The 18,948-nt window shown below is 44.3% G+C and overlaps 1 protein-coding gene across 1 annotated transcript in view; it reads right to left on the bottom strand.

Annotated features, from left to right (window-relative positions):
• Positions 1–18,948, bottom strand: part of CACHD1 (cache domain containing 1) — a gene marked incomplete at its 5' end in the record, with an annotated part of 115,526 nt that overhangs the window by 65,130 nt on the left and 31,448 nt on the right. Inside the window, one exon of the mRNA XM_082483332.1 lies at positions 8,898–8,960. Coding sequence (XP_082339458.1) covers positions 8,898–8,960 — 63 coding nt within the window. The remainder of the gene's footprint in view (positions 1–8,897; positions 8,961–18,948) is intronic.

Here is an 18,948-nt window from a genome sequence, read left to right as displayed (position 1 = left end):
TTAGCTCCGAAACATTATTCGGTTTGCAAAGTGATGCAGGCGGTTGCTGGAGCCTGTCAGAACCAAAGCTGCGGGCTGAAATCAGCCTCGCATTTTTCGAAATAAAACCCTAAAATCTTTAACCAGAAGATCGCTGTTTTTTTCCCAACAGATACTCCACTTTTTTTCGCCTGCCCAGAGCTGAACAGCCGTTGCGCACTGATGGACGCGAGAGCCACACCACACCCGTTACAAAACCTCAAAGGCACAGAAAGAAAGAGATTGCAACTAATGAAAGGACGGAGCTTTGAACTATAAAGTCATCCTAATATAATTGTTTAAACCATTTTTAAGGCAAAATGGAAAACCGTATGCCGACTCGGGCACATAAAAGGGGCTGGGAGCTGCCATCCCGCGCTCGGGTATCCCCTCGGGTAGGTACCAAGTGTGACAGACATCTCCTGCTCCCACAGAAATGCTCAAATTCACCCATTTTAATGGAGACTAAAATAAATCCGGATACCTCGAGATTGACACAAAACGCTCTTATCCTCGGGTCAATTCTCAAAGTGCTCTTCGCCTCATTTTAAAAGCAAAGCGTGTAGGGGGAGCCTTACTTAGCATTCCTCTTGCCTTTTTTTTTTTTTTTTTTTTTTTCAGATTGCTGCATTTTCTCCTTAATTTTAAGGAACCGAATAATAAGAAACGAGCGCTCGCTGCAAACAATGCAGCCGTTAGCTCTTTTTTTTTTTTTTTATTTATTTTTTTGGCAGCTGGCATGCAGCCAAAGCCTTTCAGTTTGCAGACAGGTTGGACGGTACCACCTGTTTCTATTACGGCGGCACCCATGGGTAATGCACTTCAATTGTCACCAGCCCCACTGACAACCTTTCATCACAACATCAGTGAGTTTCTCTAATTTTCCCAGAGACGTTTTCCTCATTTGCATAGATCCCTCGAGCATTTTTTTTTTTTTTTTTAAAGCTTCGTTTCCCTCAAAGCTCCGCAGCTCTGAAGTCTTCCCCTTTCAGGGAACGCCGAGGGAAAGCAGAGCTCCAAGGTTCGGTTTTATTTCTGGCTGTATCTTGAAAGCCAAGGTATTTTTAATGTTTTCAAGACTGTATATAAAATATGTATCAGTGAAGTTGACAGGCACGGATGCCGTAACGGACTCACAGCCAGGGATGCAACGTTACCAGGCTCCTCAAAAAGTATTGCTTACGCATTGAAGAGTTGAGTTAGTATTTTTATTTTTAAAGCCCCTCTGTGAACCAGAAGAACCTGGAACAAAGGTACCTCTTCTCCAACATCCACCAGGCAATCCTTCCGCTGTGTCACACCTTAACGCTACTGTGCGCCTGCAGATTCCTATTCTAGAAAGTTTTTAACATATTTATTCCTAACCTGCTTGAGTCTTGAAGAAAGCACCGCTTCTGTACGAACGCAGAAGAGCGCAGAGGTCACCAGACTGATCGTAGAATCGCCATTAGCTTCTTCCTACACCTCTGCTTCTAACAGATTCAAACCATTTCTACTCCTCTGAATGAGGCCAAAAATATACTCTTGAGCATTCAATCAGGATGCAGGAAATTACTTTCCAATGTGCATTTCTTCAAAGAGACCAGCACTCATTTGAGGGTTTCCACCGGCCAGTAACTTTGGCAAGGCTTCCCAAGACTTGCCCCAAGGAAGATGTCCAACACAGTGCCCAGCAAAAACTAGAGAAAGAGTGACAGTTCCTGAAAGTCATTCTGGAAATACATTAACCACAGCATGCACTGCCTTTTATCATGAGGCTCACAATTAATCAACATAAAATCCAACAGCGTGTGAGCGTATCACTTTTCATAGCCGGGGAGATGTGACGCTCAACAGCAAAATCTCTATTTTTCAGCACGCTGATACGTTTCCTCTCAAAAGGAGTTCAGAAGCTCTTCGCCCAGTCCAAAACCAACCAAACAAAAAAACCAACCCAACCTAAAGCACAGCACACAGATCTTACCACCCTGCACCTCGCTGGCCAAGAGGAGAGCGATTATGGCAACTGCAGCGCTTCCTCTTACTGCTTCTACAAAACCTGAGTGGGCAGAGCTCCGGGGCAGAGCTCCCAGGGCAGACATATCAGGACCCTGTTTCTGCTAAGGACATTGCTCAGGAGAACAACATTTGGTTCCTCCAAGGCTGCTGCGGTGGTTTTGCAGGAGGCTGGTGCTGGACTGGTGGGACTGTCACAGCTATCAGCCATAGGGACTGACCGCTGACGCCTGACACGGCGAGGCAGCGGGACGGCAGCCAAAAGCATCCTTCCTCCCACCATGGGGGAGACGCTTTCTTCTAGTTTGGGGACAGAGGGAGCAAATGCATTCATCTGTCTCACAGGTACCGGCGCTGTAAAGCCAGGCGGGCTTTTGATGGCCCGTGTCCTCCACCAGCAGAAGCATGAATGCAGTGAGCCTGTCCTTCCAGGCTGAGGCATAGCTTACTTTTAGAAAGATATCCCGTTTTGGTAAAAAATAAATAACTAAATCAGGTGATGAGGAGTCCTTTTATTAACACAAATGCAAAGGAGCTCCTTAAAATCATGTATCATTAATTATTTTTATAACAAATACACTCCCTGAAGATACAGAGAACATCTTGTGCGTAGCTGGTGTCTGACGTGATGCTGGGCCTTAGCAAGGAACCCGTAAGGAACAAAACACAGTAGAGAGACCTGCGTCCTGTCCCACAGCTTATCAAAACCCCCACAACTAACAGAACACAAATTGATTGGCAAAGAGAAACAAGGAAGAAGAACGGGTAAGGCTCTGAACGCAATCCCACCACCTGGCAGTTGGTAACTGAAGAAGCAAAAGCCAAAACCCAAACCAAGAGAGGTCTGGCTTGGAAAGTAAGACTTACAAAAAGCGGTGCCTTACCTAACAAGTTTCACACGGGCTGTGCGGAAGTCCTCCAGAAACCCAGAAGATGACAGCAGCCCAACAGCATACGGATCCAAGGAAAGAACCCCACAGTAGTAATACCAGCTGGGATTTTTATTCGCCTTAGTCTATTGCTCTCCATGTGCCACAAAGTCACCAGAGTTTGCAAACCAGCTATTTGATCTTTAGAGAGCTCTCCCTAATTTAGTGAGCGCCTGCGTCCCCTTCAGGTTAGAGGTCACAACTTCCATCCTTTACTGTATTTTCAGAACTAAAGCTGATGTTGTCTACAAGCGCTACTTCTATAATAGTCATCAGAGAAGAACCCTTCACAAGCAAATGAACACATACCCTCCACTCATACGGTGCTGTATGTTTAAAAGTATCTCAATACTGAGAGTCCTGCCAGGGTGAGAAGTTCTCAGCAGCTGTACTCCACTCGTGCAAAATTCCTAATTATTCTAATTCCAATGAATAACGCACACTTCACTGAACTTGCCCAAGTATGACAGCAAAATCAATGTATGAAATAATTTTTGTGCATCAGGAGCATAAGAGCAACGCAAAGCAAAACTGAACAGTGGATCTTTCAGCGTGTAGTCAGACATGGGAAAAAAAATTCGCAATTTTGGATAAAAAGTTCTCCAGCAGATTTAGATTAGGTAACATCATTTGATTTCTGATTTTTTTTAATCATTTGATTTAGAATCGTAGAGTCATTTAGGTTGGAAAAAACCCTTAAGATCATCAAGTCCTAGCTTTTATAACTTTGAAATATAAGCATTTCTGAATTAAAAATATACTGTATCACAAGAAGAATATTTTGCATTAGTCCAGGACATTTTTGTGGCAGACACAATTTACCCAATTGCAAATCATTTAAGATTTTGGCTTTGGGGGATTTTTTTTTTTTTAATATATATAATATTTCTAAAAAAAAAAAAAAAAAAATTACTTTTAGAAACAAAATTGCATACATGTAAAACCCAGTGTTTTGCCTCCCAATTCTGCACCCGAACCTCCCAACTACCTTCGTTTTTTTAGCAGCTCCTAGCATATTCGTACAAAGCTGATTCTCTCGCTTATTATTGTTATTTTTATGGATGATAATTATACTTGGAATGAGCTAGAAGGAAGAGGAATGACAGCGTTCCAGCTCTAAACACCGGAGTTACATGGATAGAAGGATACATTAAACAGGGAAAAAACTAATGACAAAAGCACATCTCACTACTTGTGCATTCACTTACTCTAAATTAAATTCCTCCCTCTGCCCCTGTCCTTTCCAGCCTCCAAAGGGGAGCGAGTATTCCCAGGAATATTCCAGCAAGGTGATTTTCAGCTGACATATGCACATTTACAACCGACCCTCTCAACTAGTTTATTTCATTACTTTATTTGCTACCACTTCTTTCCCCAGGACGGATGGACAGAGAGACAGAAATAGAAGAAATGATTCCGAATTTCTCTCTGCAGAGGTGTCGATGCTGCTGTGCTCCAATTTCTCTGCCAGAGTTCAATGCAGCACGGCTTTTCTGCACGAAGCTGCTAAACACGCTCCTGCTCAAGACTGTGTCGCCGTCCTCTCTCCTCCTCGGAGCCCAGTTTCATATTCTCTGGACCGCAGAAACCAGATGGCTGGAGGACGCTGAACACACGCCGACTGCCTTGAAAACAGCTAATCCAGATTTCCCCCCAAATAAAACTAATTATTTCCCACTTTATTTATATCACTAGTTCACACCACTAAATTTTCATATTGTATGCAAGTTCTCTTGATACTGAGATAACTCACAGGTAAGGAATCCAAGTTATTTTTGGCAATCGCCATCCAATTTTTGATAACCGGTTCAAAGCAAAACGTTACGTACAATAATAATTCTATAACTGTAGACCTTAAAAGCGTAAGCAGTTTAACGTCAAAAGGTAAACCGCTTCTTGTGAGGCATGAAGAACGCCAAGCGTACTAAAGAGTCAGGCCTGAAGGCCAACAGCTGTAGTTTTTCACTTTCACAACAAACTGAAAGTCATTATTTACCCAGTTTGTTATTAAAAAAAAACAAAACAAAAAAACCCATCCCCCACAACAATTCAGTGGTCTGCCAGCAAAAAAATCCCAGCTGACATAAAACCGTAATTAATTGCCTTCGGGTATCAGTTGCTAAGAAAACGTTAATGAATGACAAAACCAGGAATGAGCGACAGGGGATTTAATTTGCTTACATTTGTTTGCATTTGCTCAAGACGATCCCGTTCGATGTACTACTCTTACTCATAAAACTCCGGTTATATTGCTTGCGATTCATTAGGGCTAAAAGACCTGGTTATTAATGAAACAGAAGTGCTCAATTATTCTTCTATCCACTTCACTGTTGAGCTTTTAACCACAGTAATTATGCTTCACCGGGGCCTCGTTTTTCTCCTCTGACAGCTCCGAATTCATCTCACTACCTACAGTGTTTAGACAGTTATTTATATCTTCTTAGGGTGAATACGTACATCTGCAGCTGGGAAACAAGCAGCGTCTTTTCCTAAGTGGAGAATCGATAGCTGAGACTTCAAAGAAGTTTTAATCCAGTTTCTTGGTTTCCCCAACACACTTTTAGCTTTCAAAAGCCATCTGATACGTATAATGGAGCCCACATGGCCTCGCGGCGTGCGCAGACCACCCAGAAACACTCGAGAAAAATGTTACCGTAGCGCGACGGCGAAGCCAGCGAACCCATCTTTTAAGATTTTGCGATGGTTTCAGATTTAAACTTTTAAACTCGGGCAACAATTCCCCTTTTGTGGTCCCTTTGCACACAAGCACCCACCTGTGCCTGCTCAGAGGGACGCGGAAGCCTCCCGAGGGTGGACAGTGAGCTCCAGCACGTGTCTCCCGTCTGCACCGCCGCACCATCGCCGTTCGTGCACATCCAAACTGGGGCATCACATGAACCAACCCTCTAGCAATTACCAACAGCGTGATGCCTTTCCAAGCAGCAAATTTCTTCTATGGGATTGCAACTTGGGCATCCAATTTCTTTTTTTTATTTCTTACAATATTTCACCGACACATCAACAAAAAATAAAAATGTATGCCTGAAACTGAAAGAGGGGAGATTTAGATGAGATATGAGGAAGAAATTTTTCCCTGTGCGGGCGGTGAGCCCCTGGGGCAGGTTGCCCCGAGAAGCTGTGGCTGCCCCATCCCTGGAGGTGTTCAAGGCCGGGTTGGACGGGGCTGGGAGCAACCTGGGCTGGGGGGAGGTGGCCCTGCCCGGGGCAGGGGGGTGGCACTGGATGGTCTTCAAGGTCCCTTCCAACCCAAACCATTCTGTGATTCTGTGATTCCAACAGCAACACACATCAGAATTGTACATTTTGTATCATTGTTACTAATTTGAACTACTCAAGTACACAGCCATATGTATCTGGACCTCCAGGGGAAAAAAGGCACTACTTACATCAAGAGAACAGGATGTCGTTATACTCAGTTCTGTACAACCTCTTCTTAATTATGTGTTGTCCAATTAGAGGTTGTCAAAAAAGAAAAAAATCATTTGGGGGGGCTTCTTGGAAGAGAGGACATTTAAAAAGCAATTGAAGGGTTCTAACACAACATGAACAGCACATCTGCTGTCCCCCACGTCACGATGTCATTCATACTGGTGACTGCTTAACAACAAAAGAAAAAAAATAGGGGAAAAAAAAAAAAAGCAGAAGCTGAACACACCCAGGAGGAAATAAGGATAAATATTAGGGGTATGTAAAGTCTTCTGCACAACTCGTTTGAGAAGCAAATGGGAAAGGCGGCATAACAAAGACAGGCAGTGGAATCAAAACTGGAGGAGGGAATGTCCCCCTGGCTTTTTAGTGCCTCCCCTCCCCCCCTCCCTATTTTTTTTTACTCTTGTATTACAGGTGATGATCTCACAGAATCATAGAATGGTTTGGGTTGGAAGGGACCTTGAAGATCATCATTTCCAACCCCCTGCCGTGGGCAGGGACACCTCCCCCCAGCCCAGGTTGCTCCCAGCCCCATCCAACCTGGCCTTGAACACCTCCAGGGATGGGGCAGCCACAGCTTCTCTGGGCAATTTGTCCCAGTGTCTCACCACCCTCATAGTGAAAAATTTCTTCCTAAGATCTATTCTAAATCTACCCTCTTCCAGTTTGAAGCCATCTCAACTGTGGTGATTGAAAATCAGAAACGTGTTTCTACAGCCAAGTTGAATGTGTAGGTCAGACTCCCACAAAATGATCAAGCCTCAGGAAAAACTTGCATGAGTTCTCTCCTAACTAACTAGAGCTGGGAAAAACCTTCTGCAAAGCATAACAACTATTACTAGGGTTAAGACACTATTATCTGCAGGGTCAAGCAATCGTTAATACCAGAATTAGTGTAATTTACCGAGATTAACACCTTGCTCTGGTTTCTTCTGTTGTTTCCCACCCCCATCCCTACCTCACCAAACAAACATCTAATACAGACACAAGCAGTACCAAAGGTGAACTTTGTTGGTTTTTTTCTAAACATAAACCTTGCCATTGTTATGACAGCACTCACAGGAGAATAATTTTAAAGTTTGTGTTATGTCAATCTAATTTAAATATGAGTTCATTAATCACATGCTCTAATGTTTATCAGTTATCTGTTAATATAGTTACACACTTCAATTTAATGCCAGTACAGGACAAGACTTCTACACGAAAGACTTGGGTTTTGTTTAATAGAAATCTGGTGGTGTTGGAACTTTTCCTGAACTATTCCCATTTCCTGCAAATTATTTTAGTTCCTACATTGACCAGAATCCCATCAAAAGCCATCACAGGTCTTCTGAAAGAGAAGAGGAGCTGAGCCCTGCTCTCCAATGCAAACTCTCCCAAAGTTTAAATACAGTGTACAGGGACTCAAAACCCCATTTGATCCAGCTCTGCTTTGACTTTTTCCTTGGGGAAAAACCCAAACAACTGGGAATTTTACTATTTACAGTAAACACAATTTGTGAGTGTTCATTTGTTTATATTACATGACCAGTTTTAATGCACACGAGCATGGAATGTACCGATACGCTCTTGGAAACCAGCAACAGCAACTCCTGTGCAAATCAGGCTACCTGCGCGGCTGGAGAGCAATTCCCTTTTCCCTGGGAAAAGCTCTTCTGAGGCACTGTTGCTTTTACTGGTTTGATAGGGGTCTAGGAAGGTCAGGTTACTCACTGAAGGTTGTGCAACTGAGTCCATGCTTAAACTGGAAGCACAAACTGGTTCTTTGGTTGGGCGCCCAGGCTGCCCACCCAGGGCAGCGGCTGCCTCTCCTACCAAGACTCATCACATTTAGCACGAAGGAGCAGTTGTGAGCATACAGAATCGGTACCTTAATTCCTTCAAGAAGAAAACGAGATCTATTTCATCTGTTTTAAAGCTGACCCAAAATTAATTTCCCAAATGTATGCATGCATTAAAAGGCAAACAGCCCATGTGTTGAGATACATCATCTCAATGTGAAATTGAAGAGTTAAATGGTCAAATGCGTTCCTGTAAGAAAAACCCACACAAAATGACAAAAAACCTCAACCACAACTGTTATGCATAAGGCTGTAGCTGTCCCATATTTACACAAAGCAATTGACACCATTTCCACATTCATAAACTATATTAGTGTTTCTGCCTTGAATTAAAACAATTTTAAGAGAAACACTTTGAACATGAAAATTAGTCAATTAACGTGAGATATTCCACGAGGGCTCCAGCTCTGCTCTTGTTCCTAAGGGATGAGCCCACACAACGTAGATGGAGAGCCTTTTCATGGCAACGCAAAACTCTCAAATGCGTAATCAGCCCGTATAACAATAAACGGAATAGAATATAAATGGAGGTGGGTTATCTGATGTGCTGGACACTAGGGAGGTGGCCACAATAAATCCAGATAAATCGTAATTTCTAAGTTGCCTCTGCCTTCGTAATGCTGCCAGTGGGCAGCAGGAGGTGGGAAAGGGCTTTCGGACTCACCTGTTGAACTTCACTTTCTCCGTTTGATATTTTCTCTGTGTACACAAAGGAGTTGAATATCCTCTGCAAGAAAAATGAGAAAGGATGCGTAAGAGACCTTTTGTCATAAATATCCCATTAAAGCAGCTCCAAAAGGCGCATGGGTGAGGAAACCTGTGTCAGAAACGGACCCATTTCACCTGGCCGAGTCTATCGCCAGGCTGACCCAAGGGGAACCACGTCTCCATAGACCTGGCTCTGGATCTGCGCGACAAGGCTGATTTCGATTTTGAAGACAAAACATGTAACAGTGTTTTTTTTCAAAACATCTGTTAATTTACCAAACTGACATAAGGTGCTAAAAAACATATTTCGCATTTGAAAGCTACTGCCGGCACAAACTATGACTGTTCTCTAGCACCAAATGTTTAACCAAACATAACTATTTTTAAAAGTACTTGTTGTTTCTACTAACACACAAGAGGCTGCGAGCTGAATTTAGACATATTTGGTATCTGGAAAAGAGGAAAATGAGACCTACTTTTGAACACAACCAAATTGGGCTCATTAATGGCAAAAAAGGATGTATCAGAAGACAGAAGTGAGAGCGCCATGTCCCCCCTGGGAAAGCTTCCCATCTGCTCCCAGAAGGACACAAGTCCCTCCATCCGCTGTGCCTCCGCAGGTGAGGGTCCCACTGCTGTTGCCATTTACTTACAGTGGTTACATGGAGGAGAAACACGCAACACCTTGTTAATATTCTGCTTCCAGACTGAAAAATACGCTTGGGAGTATTTTGGGGGTTACACCAATGGCATTCCTGAAAAGTTTCCTTGATACACCTAAGTTTCTCTATCAAGATTTCTCAATTCCAAGGGCATCTTTCCCCTTAGTGACAGTAGGGCCATCTCCACTGGAAAACCTACAAGCGTCCCTAAAATACTGCTTTGCTATCTGTCTTAATAGCAATACGCGGTGGCAGCATAACGCAATGGAGGTTTGAAAGAACAGTATCACGCAAAACAAGAATAGTGTTGGTTATTCATTATCAATAAACATACTAGTAATAACGCTGAGGTTATTCAGGTCATTATACGTTGGAATACAAGAAAAAAATGCTCAGCACTTTATGAAGAACCTTCTAACATTCTCCTGCCCCCCCGCTCAGGTGCATGCCAACCCTTGCCAGCTTGGGGGTAACCAAAGGGCAGGGAGGGTTTGCGGATTTCGTAAGAAAATAAGTGGCCAGTTCCCCACTGTATATCAAACATAGAATCATAGAATGGTTTAGGCTGGAAAGGACCTTGAAGATCATCCAGTTCCAACCCCCTGCCATAGGCAGGGACACCTCCCCCCAGCCCAGGTTGCCCACAGCCACGTCCAGCCCGGCCTTGAACCCCTCCAGGGATGGGGCCTCAACAGCCTCTCTGGGCAACCTGTCCCAGTGCCGCACCACCCTCACAGGGAAAAACTTCTTCCTGATGTTCAATCTGAACCCGCCCTCTTCCAGTTTAAAGCCATTCCCCCTCGTCCTATCGCTACGTGCCCCAGTAAAAAGCCCTTCCCCAGCTCTCCTGTCGGCCCCCTTTAGGGACTGGAAGGCCGCAATAAGATCTCCCCGGAGCCTTCTCTTCTCCAGGCTGAACAGCCCCAACCCTTTCAGCCTCTCCTCATAGGAGAGGTGCTCCAGCCCTCGGGTCATCCTCGTGGCTCTCCTCTGGAGACGCTCCAGCAGGTCCATGTCCTTCTTATGTCGGGGACTCCAGAGCGGGAGGCAGTACTGCAGGTGGGGTCTCACGAGAGTGGAGTAGAGGGGCAGAATCCCCTCCTTTGACCTGCTGGCCACACTCCTTCTGGTGCAGCCCAGGATCCAGTTGGCCTTCTGGGCTGTGAGCGCACGCTGCTGGCTCATGTTGAGCTTCTCCTCAATCAGCACCCCCAGGGCCTTCTCCTCAGGGCTGCTCTCCAGCCATTCCCTGCCCAGCCTGGATTTGGGCTTGGGATTGCCCCAACCCAGATGTAGGACCTTGCACTTGGCCTTGTTGAACTGCATGAGGTTGGCTTGTGCCCACCTCTCCAGCCTGTCCAGGTCCCTCTGAATGGCATTCCTCCCTTCCAGCGCGTCTACCTCGCCAAAGAGCTTGGTATCATCGGCCAACTTGCTGAGGGTGCACTCGACCCCACTGTCCATGTCGCCGACAAAGATGTTGAATAGTACAGGTCCCAGTACCGACCCCTGAGGAACGCCACTCGTCACTGCTCTCCACTTGGACATGGAGCCGTTGACCGCAACTCTTTGAGTGCGACCGTCCAGCCAGTTCTTTATCCACCGAGCGGTCCATTTGTCGAATCCATGTCTCTTCAATTTAGAGACCAGGGTATCGTGTGGGACACTGTCAAACGCTTTTCACTAATCCAAGTAGATGACATCATCTACGAACACCCTCTATGAAAGCAAGATATCCAGTATAGAACCTGAAATAATTTCTCAAGCAGATCCTTCTTAAAACACTGCTGCTCCCTTGCAAACACGGGTGTTTGCAACCAGAAACGCACTATGCACTTTTTACAAAAAGGCAGCCCAAACCCGAGTGCTGCTGTTAGCGTCTGCCACAGAAACTACGGCACGGGGAGCCCGTCTCCGTCGGAAAGCAGCTGCGCTGGCAGCTCCACGGGAGCGGGTGGACGAGGGGGCATTTTAACGTTGCACCCTGTGTGACGTTTACTGGAGCTTCCGCGCATCGTGGGGGGAAGAGAGCGAACTACTGGGAAATACATCGTACGACTTCAAATACGTCAAAAATCAGTGACATAAGCAGAAAGAACACGGAGGGTAAACTCCTTCCTAGATTGTGGAGGAGGCATAATAAATAAATAAATCAATCACTGGTATTTTTCTCTACCAGCCTCAAGGGGAGCTGGGATTTCACTGACAGAGTGGGTTCCATGTCTATCAGTGTTATGTCAAACACATGACAATGCATCAGCAAGAACATCTGTAGGCGCAGCCACATCTGGCGTAGGACAGTGATTCATACAGACCCTGTTGCGTCCCTCCCTTAACGTGATAGTTGTGAAATGACAAAGACTCATGTTTACAGCAAGACAATAAGCCAGAGTCAGCTCTCCAAATTATTAGCAATAACAACTGCAATTACTAAATAAGTCTAAATTTCATCCAAACCCCATGTAATCATTGCTCCACGACTCCAAGAGTTTTCTTGATGCAGGTTTAGCTGATTTCCTCCTAGTAAGGCTATACGCAGCTGTAAGCGGCAAAACCAGTCTGGAAAACCCTTTGGTGTGCTCTGCTCCACTTATGATCATCACTTTCACTTACGCCTCTCCCTCCTGAGGGCTTCAGGAATTTAAAAAATTTGAACTCTTAATTCTAAAGGAGCATTTGGAAGGGCAGCAATAAATCTCCCTGGTTTACAATCTCAGAGTGAAGGGGGGGGGGGGGGGGAGAAGAAGAAGAAAAAAAAAAAAAAAAAGGTATCTACTCTTAAAAGCCGTCTGTACATCGAGACTTCCCCTTCTTCCAGACCTTTGTTTAAAGTTCTGGTTGGGTACTTTAACAACAAACATGTTGGTTCCCCCCCCTCCCCCTTCATGAGATGAAAAGATAATTTAAACATCAGAAGAAAATACATTAAAGCATGTCATTTTGATGCAAAATGTTTTAAATGAATTGAATTTTTCTCTCCAAGCAGCATTTAGTCTCCAGACATCAAAAGCAGCGAGAAGGAAATAGACTGTCAGCTACGGAGAATGGAGCTTTCTGTCCTCAACACAGAGCTGACCCCTTCCTCCACCCCTTTAACACGTAGCCGTGTTTATGAACTTTCAAAATAATGCCAGAGAACATTATACACGGTTGTGTAAGAGCCACAGTGCCAGCAGGAATTTATTTGGCCACTGAGCTAGGTTTTCAACCTATTTTTGCTTGATTTATAATTTAACCAAGTTCTTGAAAACGTTATAGTGTCTTCTACTTTTTTAATTAAGAGCTCTATGCATGTCAGAGAGGGGGTCGCGGGAGCCTGTTAGTCAAACTGCCATCACAGACACTGAGCCGAAATCAGCAGTAAAAACCAAATAAGGATTGAGAAACCACCCAGGAACACGCGAGCCGTCGCACACGGAGCTCCCCGAGGCGACGTGTTAACTGCTCGGCCCCTGCGTGGGTACAGTCCTGTTACTCGGGATATCTGCTCCCTATTCAAGAACTCCTATGCAGAATTTCACCGGAAGCCAAAAACATCTCCCAGTTGTATTTAAGCTAATTTCACTAACTTCAAAAGTGATCTAACTTTAAGTAGAAAAACAGAGCTAAGTGGCAACCTCCAAATGAAGCTAAGGGAACTTCACAGACCCAAGAGTAAGTCAGTCAGCTCCACAAACTTAGAAAAATAGTCTAAATATTTAGGAGAACTTGCTCGTCGTAGTTTATACAGCGCATCAGCATCTGTACTTTTTTCTTCCCACCCCTCACTGTTGAATGGAATCTGCTGAGCAGATGGCAGCAGGCTAAGTTCGCTCCAACAGGAACAATTACACACGTGTTTAATGAGATGCTCACCCGGGATTATTTGCCGTAAGCCATCACCACTCGCTCTCACAATGCACGAAGGCTGCAACCGCCACACTGGTTCGGCCTCCAGCCTTTCCCCCCGCCGAGCTGGTGCTCCACCAGACATGGAGCTATCTGCATCCCCACCACCGCTCCCAACGCCACCTCCTCACACACCGCCTCAAGCCCTAAAACAGCATTTTATTGTATTTTTCTCCATTTGCCCCCCTCTTTTTGCTATCATCAGCTATTCTAAGCTTATTATTATCTTCATAGATAAACAGGTTCTTGCTGGTACCTCAACCGACACCTTGACATTGGTCAACTACACGAAAAAGATTCATCTTCTCAGGAATATTGAATTCCTTTAAACCTGACATCTTTCAAAGACAATAGCTTTGTTCTTGTGGCACACAGCAGAGGGAAAAACTCGCAGATTTAGCCAGGTCTAAATTGGAAAGTCAGCGAAGCTGCAATTCTCTTTCCAAATGACTCAGAAGTCGGAGATGCTCAGAGAGAACCGAGGCTTGGCTGCCTGGATCTGTCACCTGCTGCTTTATACTCACGTTTAAACTCCGTGGGGCAGGCGGGGGCTGAGCACACAGCCCCGCGCCATCCCCGGAGCCCCCGCGCCTCCGGCAACACCTGAATCCTGCAGCACAGCGCTCGGCACATCACTCACGCTCTCAATCCTCCCCTTCCCTGATTGAACACGCCGCTCACATTTAGCTACACAAACAGAAGCCTGGAAAGAGACCGTCACGGTACGTGCAGGGACGGCTGCAGGATTTCTGGCGATCCGCGACAGCTCCGAGACACGCAGACTTCAAGAGAGCCAAGCCAGGTATCCCTATGAACCTGCAGAGGACGACCGCAGCCTGGAGGGAGCCCTGAGAAACCTGGGGTTTGCTTTAAAAATACACTTTTTCAACACATTAAGGAGCTTAGGAAAGCAGGAGTCTCTAATTACCCGTCTGGGTCAAAGCATTGCAGCTTCCTAGAAAATATTCTTCCGTGTTATCTAGATACATCCTTTAATGACTTTAACTGCAACCAAGCGCTTCTCGGTGCCACCAGCCTGCCTCACTTTTGCCTTTAAAGAACAGGACAAATATTTGATAAGCGAGATAAACTGGGAAGCGCCGAGAGGACACCAGGGGGTCCTCAGGGCCGGGACAGGGAAGATTTGGGCCACCACCGGCTAATGCCTCCCACAGGAGGGGTCTGACATTGATGAATGGGCACAGCACCCAAAGCCGCGGCTCCGGGTAGGATGGAGTCACGTTTCCCACCAAGCCAGAGATAAGGGGTAGCTCGGGTTTAGCTTCGTGGTGTGCCAAAACAAGGCTTAGGAGACTTTTATTCATAATTTGAAGCTAAAGGCAACTCAGTTTTAAATCTGAGAGGTGACTCTAAACCAAGCTTAGCGTAAGAAGTAAAATATTAACTGGCTTGTTCCCTCAGCTCCTTGAGATTAAAATAAACTCAGCAGCAATGCACCGCAGTGAGAAAATAACTTCAAAAGGCCCCAGTTTGACTGTCAGCACTGCATCAAAATAAACAAAAAAAGCCTCCACCCCCAAAACCTCCAAAGTCCCCAACCAAATACAAGCACCAACTGCTCTGCAGAGCAGTCAACTATTTGCACATCACTTTCTTGCTAGATGAGATACGAATCCATCTCCCTACCGACAAAAATAACATTTTTCAGGACAAAGAGAATCAGGAAAAACAAATACAGGATTAGTAAAATATCCACTGAGCTGTAAACATACTGAAGCTGTTTTAGCATCTATACCGCAAGTCTTTAAAAAGAAAAAAGGCCACAACTTTCAGCAGGTTTAGGACGTAGACTGCTGTTACCTGCCATATTTGGGTAATGACAGTATGAAAAAACTCTACAATATTAAAAAAGGATACAAAACAGCAGTAGCAAAACGTACATGTGTCGAATATACACAGTATTAGCTCAGCAGGGCTGCGATACTTTTGAAACTCCAAGCAGCTACTAACCAGGGTCTGTCTCTTATTTTAAAGGTTAATGTTTTAAAAAAGTGGTGAGCAAACAAATACATAACAAATCCTTTTTCTGATGAAACTCACCGAGTGAGACTGTTTTGAGGGAAACCTGTGGCTTCTGCCTGGAGTTTATTTTTGCAGTGTCTGAAGCCATATCACGTTATGTTTTGTTACCATTTTCTAAAACCCAGAAACACTAAATAGTGGGTTCCCATGAGATCAAGGACATGCTTTGTGTTTTTCTCTAAGAATTTACAATATACATACGAGAAGCTAAAGTAAATTGGAGGAAAACACAGCGAAAGGCAAAGCCGGTGGGATGAGAGCCATGACGGCGGCAGCCTGATATTACAGGCACTGCTCAGCCCAGGGACAGACGCGGCAGCTACACGACTAAAAGGAATATCGCAATATCACACTGCAAATGCTTTTCTCTTTCTGCGAATTTCAAAAAAGAACAAGTTTTCAGAAAGATTTTAACTAATTCATGTTTTTTTCATTATGTTATTTGTCAAGCAGCAACAGATATCTTTATGAGACAGGCAGACAAAGAGCTCACAAGCTCCGGATCGGTGCTTTCGGGGGGGTCAGGCACAGGCAGCCTCTCCTCGGAGCAGGCACCACGAGCAGCATCTTCAATTAAAAAACAGGGAAACGCAAAGACTCCTACAGCTTGTGATTCTGCTGTCCTGGCCCACTTCATCTCCTCCCATTGACATTTTGCTCAGAGAAGCTCTCCGTGTCACTAATGTGCAAAGTTGGTCTGTGCTCAATTATCTCCATCGCTGAAGTGTCGTTAAACCACGTCATCATTTCAAAGACTCCTTCGGCAGCTTCATTTAAATGATTTCACTTATTTTACAGATAAAAGTTATGCAAGACTACTTGAAATGAGGAGGAATTTGGGGGGGGGGGGGGAGAGGGGAAGAGTTGTTAGAGAAAGCTGAGACTATCAGCGATAGCTTTCCCACAAGCAAAGGTAACACAGAACCTCCTGGCACTCAGGATGCAAGTGTCCGTGCCTTTGCAGATGCGTATTTTCATGTGCTCACATGCACACCTTCATGGATGCATACGTCCCCCAACATTCGAGAAGGTTTTAAGCAGGAAAACATCATCTCTCTCCCTGATGTTTATCTTATGAAGATTGCTCACCAATTCATGATTTATGAATCAAGCTACCATTACCTTCTGCCTCGTGCTGAGTTGGCCCATTGCATCTCTGCTCCCCGCTCCGCGGCCAGCACCGAAGCAAAACTTCTTGCGCCACAAAGAGGACAACAAAAGAACTGGTATTCAGGTTCGATCTTAATTTTGATGGTAGAAAGCATCACAGTTAGCATTTGTAATTCATCTACTACCATTAGCCTGCGGGAAATAAAAGCAGTGGGGATGTTTCAAGAGTCATATTCAGAAGGAGAGATAAGTAGGTACAACATTGCTTGAAAAGAGTCAAAGTAGGGCACAATTCTTATAAACGCGTTTCCTTGGAAAACTTCAGGCATTTACAAGGAGAGAAAACTATGGAAAACTGACTAACTGCCAAAAATGCAATCAAGAACCAGCAGATTTTTTGTCTTCTTTTTCAAGGGACCAGAGAGGAGGGAGGAAAAAAGAGCGAGAAGGGAAAATACCCTAAGAAAATTAGTTCCACATGTTAAAAAGATTATTCATTTAGCCAATGTAACTTGACTAAGGTTATGCTCATGACAATGTATACGGCAGTATTTCAGAAAAAGGAAAGTCATGCTACCCAACCTTAAAATATAAAGCAGATGGTCTTCTCAATAGGATTGGATTTTTTTCTCCCCACACTTATTCCTCATTCCAGCCTCTGGGATGTGAAACTTAAAATATTTATATGCTTTTTTCAGGTTGAGAACTTTTTGATTACTGGACAGTTTTCAACTCGCTGCATTCTGTTGGTCCTCTTCCCTTTACAGAGAACATAAATTTGAGCATTTCTCAGGAGCAAAATCGACCTGAAAATTCATTCTAGTGGGAGAATTCTGGGTTTCGTTTTTCTGGTTTGTTTTCAAGCTCATGTCAAAATGACTAACAAAAATGGGGAAACATTTAAGCAGCAAACCAATACATGTAAATAGATGCAATCTTATAGCTTGATAGCATTTTAGTCTAATTACTGTGCTTATCCAATTTGGTCATGAATTCAATATACAGCAAGTATGCAGAAGAAACATGGTTCAATTTATGTGACATTCCAGCTAGGACTGTGTAATTTTACAGCAAGGTCAAAAAAAAAAAAAAAACCCCAAACCAAAAACCAAAAAATAAAGGGACATACAGACACACACTGAGAGCACGTGAGTTTGTTTCCTGATCTGTTTAATGCACTCAAGGCAGAAACTGTTGGGTTTTATTTGGAGAAAAGCTGAAGCGCAGGAACACTAAGGCTGGAGTGAGGCATTAAGAGAGATCTACTTGAATAGGGAAAAAATAATAATCCAAGAACGACAAGCTTAAACATAGGAATTTATAGATCATAAATCACGACACTAAACTTCTGTGCATAAAATGAATGGGCTGATGCTAACATAATTACAGAACTGTTTTCTTTAAATGTCCAAGAGTATCATTTTTCAGGCTCTCCCAGCAGGAACCATCAACATACACACGATAAATATCATGATAACAGCCTTCCCCTGCAACTGCTGCTGCAGCGCTTCTTAACAATAACTGCCTAGTACTGCCTGCACTCAGAAAGACACAGAAGTTTAATACTTTTAACACACGCTGCAGTCAGTTCTCAGCTGCTTCCACGCAAGGCACTGACACTTTTTCCAAGAGAAAAATAATAGATGGGTAACAACTTGAAAGAGACTGTCTGTAGGTAAGAACCTTCCTGTATGAGTTAGTGTCGGCGATACAAAGTAGAAGAGTACTCTCATATGGTAATATTATTTGTATTAATAAAGAGTTGTAAGGTCACCTGCTTACGTACCTCATTTGCATTGCTTTTCTTTGATACAACGCATGCCCCTCCTTTTTCGAGCGGAAGGGAGCAGGAACAATTCTTTACACTCCTACATTCTTAGGAGGTTTAATTTCTCAAATTTTTAACGTAGTTAAAAAATGAACTCAAGAAGATAAACACTTTGCATCAATTATTATCTTAATCATTCCCTCCAACCTGGATGTAAAGTTATTTGAAAATAACTTATATTTCAAACTGACCGAGGCCTTAAAATTGACTCAAACTTGACTCCCTCATGCTGCCCGTGCAGAGGCGAGTTCAGGCACACCAACTCTCAGCTCTGGGACCTCACCAAACCCGACGAAGCGCTTTGAGACCTGCACACGCGACGACGGCGCGTGGCCCGGAGCAGCGATGGCGGCAGAGGGCGATACCTCCGGCTGCTGAGCCGCGCAGGTTAACTCCTTTCCCATTTTCACATGGCTGGTTTTGCCACGCCGGCTCGTATAGGGGCTGTGGCTAGAAAACTGAGCTCTTGACAGAGA

This window comes from Vanellus vanellus, assembly GCF_965231255.1.
Source record: "Vanellus vanellus genome assembly, chromosome: 5".
Classification (NCBI taxonomy): domain Eukaryota; kingdom Metazoa; phylum Chordata; class Aves; order Charadriiformes; family Charadriidae; genus Vanellus; species Vanellus vanellus.
This window is presented reverse-complemented; position numbering and strand designations above follow the sequence as displayed.